Here is a 6,160-nt window from a genome sequence, read left to right as displayed (position 1 = left end):
TTCCTTGCGTGCACGTCTTGGTCACTTTTCTCTGGGCCCCTACCTGTTTTTGCTGGGGTGTTTGCTGGGGGTGGGCTGAGGAGGGGGGTGGCACTCCACGCCTGAGGGACCCTGCGGTGCCCCAGAGCAGTGCATAAGCCTCCTGCATGCAAAACCAGTGCTCCGATCCACTGAGCTGTTTCTCTAGCCCCTTCCTGGCATGGTTTTGATTATTTTAAACTAGAAGTTGCTCATTGTATGACTGAAACCCAACCATGTAACTGTGTAACCATGTAACTGTGTACTTTGTAACTGTGTATCTCAGGGTGATTCAATAAGAGACAGAGGTAGAGAGAGGAAGAGAGAAGAAAGAGGAAGAGAGGAGAGGGAGACAGAGCGAGAGAGCGAGAGAGGGGGGGGGAGGGAGAGGGAGAGAGAGAGAGGACTTTCTTCCCGAGTGTAGTCATCTTTCTGTGTATGGGGCATGCGGGCCCAGCTGCCTCCCAGTGGTTGAAGGGGGTGGAACTGGCCTCCAGTCTGATGGGAAGGAGGGACCTACCTTCCAGTTAGAGGGGGAGGTTCTGAAGCCATGTCTTCTTGCTTCTGGGGGCTCGGTTTGGCCCCACATTCTCCCAGGATGCTGCTAGCCATCCCCTTGTAAGACTGATCTCTCGCCCACCACATCCGTTCCCCTAAGCCCAGCCGGATTCCATGTTCCCGGGTCTAGGGCTTTAGACATAATTTTCCGTTCTTGCCCAAGCTTGAAAATTGATGAATAGAGTGGTTTGTTCTCCAACCTTCCAGCCCCCAGAGCAGGACGTGGTTGGCCTGGCTGGCATCTCCAGCCCGCCCCTACATGCGTTCCAGGGATTTCTTTGGGGGACTCATCACCCCTTCCATTTTCCATTGATTCCAATCCTAAGTGGGTGAATCGAATCCGGATTGGGTGAGCCCGAGGGGTTGAATTCTGGTTGGGTGTGTGGGTAAGTGAGCTCAGTCCTGATTGGGTAAGCATGAGTGAACTGAATCCTGATTGGGTGAGTGTGAGTGATTTCAATCCTGATTGGGTGAGTGGATAAGTGAACTCAGTCCTGATTGGATAAGCTGAGTGATCTGAATCCTGAGTGGATGATTCAAACATAGTGATCTGAATCCTGATTGGCTGGGTGTGAGTGATTTGAGTCCTGATTGGGTGAGTGGGAAACTGAGCTCAGTCCTGATTGGGTAAGCATGAGTGACCTGAATCCTGATTGGGTGAGTGGATGATTCAACCACAGAGCAGTCTGAATCCTGATTGGCTGAGTAGATGATTCAACCATAGAGCGGTCTGAATCCTGATTGGGTGAGTGGGTAAGTGAGCTCAGTCCCGATTGGGTTAGCAGGAGTGGTCCCATTGGCTGAGTGTGAGCGATTTGGATTCAGAATGGGTGAGTGGGTGAATAGTGCTTACCTGCCCATGGAGGGGCCTCTGATCTGAGCGTTTGGGCTTGAAGATCAGAAATAGGAATGAACCATCAGCTGCTGGGGGACATGCATGGGGGTTGGAGCAGAATCAGGCTCAGGATGGCACAGTGCTTACTCGAGACCCCCAGACACTGAGATCCCTGGGAGATGTCCCACATGGTGGGGTGCCTCTGAGTGGGGTGACACAGGATACCCCCCCAACAGCTGTTTTCTCTCCCTGGAGACCCCACAAGCAAAGCAGACCCACTGAAGTAAGGGTGGTGTCTGGGGCTTTGCTCTGGAGAATCTCATTAGGTGTTGGACTTGCCCAGCCAAGCTTGGGGACTAGACGGAACCAGGGTCCAAGCCTGGGATTCCCACATGCCAAGTCTGTGCTCCTGCTAGCGCCTGGCCCCGCTCCTTCTGAAACTTTGGCTCTTGATAAAGGAGTCACAAGCAAGGAGGGGTCCTGGGGGCGCCTGGCCCCCAGCAGGACTGATGGAGCTTCTGAGATAACTTCCCAGCTCTCCCCACTCCCTCCTGCTTCTTTTGGGGACCCCCCCAAAGGGCATGTGCTCCACGGCTACATGACACCAGGCCCACCGTGTCAGCCCCCATCCACATACTCAGCCCTAGCTGGAAGGAAGGAACAAAAATACAAGTCTTCATTTTTGCAACAAAAGAAACTATTTATTTGGAATATGCATTACCAGTACAAATTAGGGGACTGTAAAACCTACGCCGTGTTAGTATTATCAGAGAAACACAGGAGCTCAGGTGGAACCCAGGGGAACAGAAGCTGAAAAGCTTAAACTTTCAAAACCCAAAGGGAACAGAACTTTGCAGGTTTATACTCTGAGTAATCAGAGGGCGGGGGTGGGAGCTGTCACGGGCGCACGAGGAAAAGCAATTCAAAATAACTGGAAAACGCCAAAAGGAAAGGGGAGGAAAAAGGAAAGGAAGAGAGGGAGGGGGGGAAGGACAGCGTGTATTTTAACAAAAGGGAAAAAATCCCTGTAAGTTTACAAAAAAAAAAAAAAAGAAAGAAAAAAGGGAAAGATTCCAGAACGCTAGGAAGGAGAGATGGAACTTGGACCGGTGGTGTGAAAAGCTTCTCTGGGTTTTGTTCTAACTTCAAAGCAGAGAGTCGGGGTTTTGGCAGGGGGACCCGTCCCAGGGGGTCCCCCGGCCGGCCCACCCCTCCTCTGACTCTGGCGCCCGTTGCTTTCAGAAAATGTCTGCGTTTCTGCTGAATGGAGAGATGCGGCTTTTGCTTCCATCCAGGACGCATCCCCGCGGGGCGGAGGCGGAGGCCTGGGGACACACGTGGCCTTCTGATGTCCAGCTGGTGGCAGGGGGTCTGGCTCCACGTCCCCCGGCTCTCACGCCCTGTGTGCGGATGGAGGGATCACTGTCCACCGGGGACCACTCGGTCCGTGCGTGGGTCACTGTCCTAGAAGAATGGTCCTTTCCAGTGGGGAGAGGTCCCCTGGGATGGTATCGATCAGGAGGGAAGACAAGGAAGCACTTCTGGGTGACGGTCAGTCATTAAGAGACCAGGTCCAGGTGGCCCAGCTGGATTTCTAGAATGATCCGGAGAACCCAGGTCCTGTACTTAGTGTTTTTTTGTCCCCCCCTTGGGGCTTGCAGGTGTGGTCCATGCCGCAGCAGCTCACAGGCTGTTATCTTGGAAGGCAACTGAATCCTAAAGCCCCCCAAAAGGAAACCGTCTCTCCGTGAAGGACCCCCCCTCTTTTTACACCACCTCGGATACATACTGAAGGGTTCAAAACAGCAAGATTATAATCCTGATCATTAAAAGAAAAGTCCCTCCCCCGCCATCCACAAACCGGAAATCACACAAAACAAAGAGAAAGGGAGAAAAAGAAATCTTTTTCTTTTTTCTTTTTTTCATATTTGAAAGAGCAGGGAGAAAGAAAAAGAACTTATTTCTGGGTCTCTGAGTCCAACATAATCATGGGTGATGAGTCTGTTACGCTTTTGCTACTCCAACCTTTCTTTTTCTTTTTTTAGTTTACAAAACGAATTACTGTCACTTTTAAACGTCGTGGAACAGGAAATGGGAGTGCACGATTCGACACTTTTTCTAGCATTCTTGAACTAATTCACAAATGCAAGAAAATCAAAGAAAAAACGGGGGGCGGGGCGGGGAATGATGAATGTAGGTAGTTTGGTGTTTGAAATAAAAAAAATAATAAACGAACACAGGAAAATGCACACTGTCGCAGATGCACCCCCATCCTGTTTTCCGTGCTCTGAGGGTCGTTTTTAATTTTTTTTTTTTATTATAAACACTGTTAAATCCAGACCGCCTTTTTGGTTTTCCCTTTATCTGAATATACAAGAACATTCATTATCAAATGTTCGTCATCAATGCTACAAAGGACGAGACACAAGTCGCAAGAAACAATGGAGAATGTTAATAAAGCTGGAAGGATCTTGAGTCTTTTTGTTTGTTTGTTCGTTTCTTTTTTTTTAAGTTTTTTTTTGTATTTTTTTTTTAAATTTGAGTTTCTGTAGTTTCATCTCTTTTTGGTATCGAAGTCAGGTTTTTTTTCTGGGCAGAAAAATACAACTTAGAAGGGGGGGGTTTGTGGAGCGGGGGGGGGGGAAACGCGTGAGAAAAAGACGACCAGCAAATACAACCCCAGCGACCAGTGAAGGGAAAAATCAAGGAGCGTGCAGCGGGGTCTGCACCGGAGTGGGGTCTGCAGGGTGGGTCCGAGGGTGGGGGGGAGCGGCGGGAGGTGGTGGAGAGGTTCAAGGTGGGCAAACCCACCCCCGCGTCCTGCTGGCTCAGGGGAAGACCCCCCTTTGGTCTCTGGAGGACGGACCACCCCAGACGGTGACAGGAATGACCCGGGGGTCTTGCTGGGCTTGTTCTTCCCGACCCCCTTTCTGTGGCCGCCTTCTCCCGGTTTGTGCGTGCCTGGCTGGGGGCGGGGGCGGGGGCGGTGCAGCGGGGCTGGGGGCATGGAGGGAAGCACAGTGGTGAGCGCGGGAGACGGGGAGAGCCTGATGCCAGCCCCCGCCCGAGAGGGGGGCAGCCTGTCCCTCGTGGCGTGGCGCTGGCTCTGCGCCCCGACGGGACGGGGGGCCGGGTCTGCCTGCTGCCACCCCGTCGTTCACCATCTAGCCCCGCCCTGCCCGGCGGATCCAGCCCCGGGCCCCCTGCTTCTGACCCCTGCAACGCTGGGTGGGCTTCGTCCTTCTAAGCGTCCCTGCTGTCTTCTCTGCGGCACCCGCCCGCCCTGCTGCACACGCCAGGCTGAGTCCCGGAGCACTGCGCACGCCCCTTGCAGAGAGAATCCTTCCCTGGTCGGGTCCACGGCAGGGGTGGGGGTGGGGGGGACCGAGGACGCCCACGGGGTGCAGGAGAACCGGGACCTGCTTTGGGACCCAAGCTGAAGGCAGAACCGGCCCAGCAAGGCGCGATCGGCATCACCAAGGCCTTCCTGTCCCGGCTCCCCTCGGAGGCCCCCAGCCCCATGTAGCGCGACCCTGGGCCTGGGGAGCCAGGTGGCAACCCCCCTCTCCAGCTCGGACCCCCCATTCAGGCAAGAGGCAGTGCAGCCCTCGCGTCTCTCCGGCTCTTCCCAGGGAACGGAAAAGCCTGAGCCCGCGGCCCACCCAGCTCTGCCCTCTGGGCTGTGCCCCCCACACGCCCGCCAGGAACCCCCCGCCGCGACATGTCCCACACACGTGTCACGGCTGCCTGTTCCCTCTCTCCACTCACGTGGCATAAAGTGACCAGGGCTGGCCCCACGGCGGTGGCGGGAGGGACCCTGGGGATGAGCACGTGAGGCCGTGTGTGCAAGCAGTCCGGTGTGTCCAGGGGACACAGGGCCTCCTCCCCGGCCCCACGAGCTTCCTTCCGCTCTGCAGGTTCTGAACAAGGTCAGCTGAGAGGGAAGTGGGGGGCTCCCTGGAGGAGGAAGACCCGTCCCTCTCCCTCCTTCTAACTTCCTTCCTTCCTGGGACTTCACTTGGCCCCAAGGAGCAAAACCTGGGTGCTGGGTGGTGGGGGGGAGAGAGGGGGAACCAGAGGCCCATGGGGGTGAGCAGGTGGGAGGGGGGTGAGGGAGGGGTGTGGCATATATATGCTCAGAGGTAGTGAGAGTCAAAGAGAAATGGGGGAGGGGAGGGTGCCTGTGGGGGGAGGGGTCGGCTCAGAGGGGGCCACTCGGTTCCCCAGACCACCAGCATGGAAATGTACAAACACCTTTATTATTTTCTTCGCAGTGTTTTTCCTTTTCTTTTCCTCTTTAAATTCCTCTAATTGTTGAAAACCTCTGGGGCTATCGTAGGGGTGGGGTGGGGGGAGCCAAGGAGCCTAGGGCAGGGGCAAAGGGGGGGTTATGTGTGTGTAGGGGGAAGGGGGGGAGGGCCCACGCCGGACGCCAGGGCTGACGGGGAGGCGGGGAAGGGCGGCTTCTACCCAGAAAAAAAAGAGTGGGGTGGGGGGAGAGTATAAAGAAGTGTCCAGATTGGCTGAGAGAGCACCCCCAGGGAGAGAAAGGCTCTGAGCGTGTCTGCTGACGGCTGCCACCCCCGGCCCGGCCCGATCCCGCGGGGGGGCACACTCGGTCAGCCGGGAAGGTGGTGCTGGCGGATCAGTTAGAGGTATCGGAGTGGACACTGCCAGGGCCTTCTGTGGGGGAAGTGACGGATGAAGGGGTGGTGGCATCCTGCCAGCCTCCGTTAGCCTGCAACGGGG

The 6,160-nt window shown here is 55.3% G+C and overlaps 1 protein-coding gene across 3 annotated transcripts in view; it reads right to left on the bottom strand.

Moving 5' to 3' along the window:
- Window positions 1–3,316: 3,316 nt before the first annotated feature.
- The window catches only part of PBX1 (PBX homeobox 1), a 139,594-nt gene continuing 136,750 nt past the window's right edge, over window positions 3,317–6,160 (bottom strand). For all 3 annotated transcript variants that reach the window (XM_004613738.2, XM_004613739.3, XM_055122262.1), the window contains one exon: window positions 3,317–6,149. In XM_004613738.2, coding sequence (XP_004613795.1) covers window positions 6,057–6,149 — 93 coding nt within the window. In that variant the 3' untranslated portion in view covers window positions 3,317–6,056. The remainder of the gene's footprint in view (window positions 6,150–6,160) is intronic.

This window comes from Sorex araneus, chromosome X (genome assembly GCF_027595985.1).
Source record: "Sorex araneus isolate mSorAra2 chromosome X, mSorAra2.pri, whole genome shotgun sequence".
Taxonomy (NCBI): domain Eukaryota; kingdom Metazoa; phylum Chordata; class Mammalia; order Eulipotyphla; family Soricidae; genus Sorex; species Sorex araneus.
Note: the sequence above shows the minus strand (reverse complement) of the source record. Positions and strands in the feature narration are given on the sequence as shown.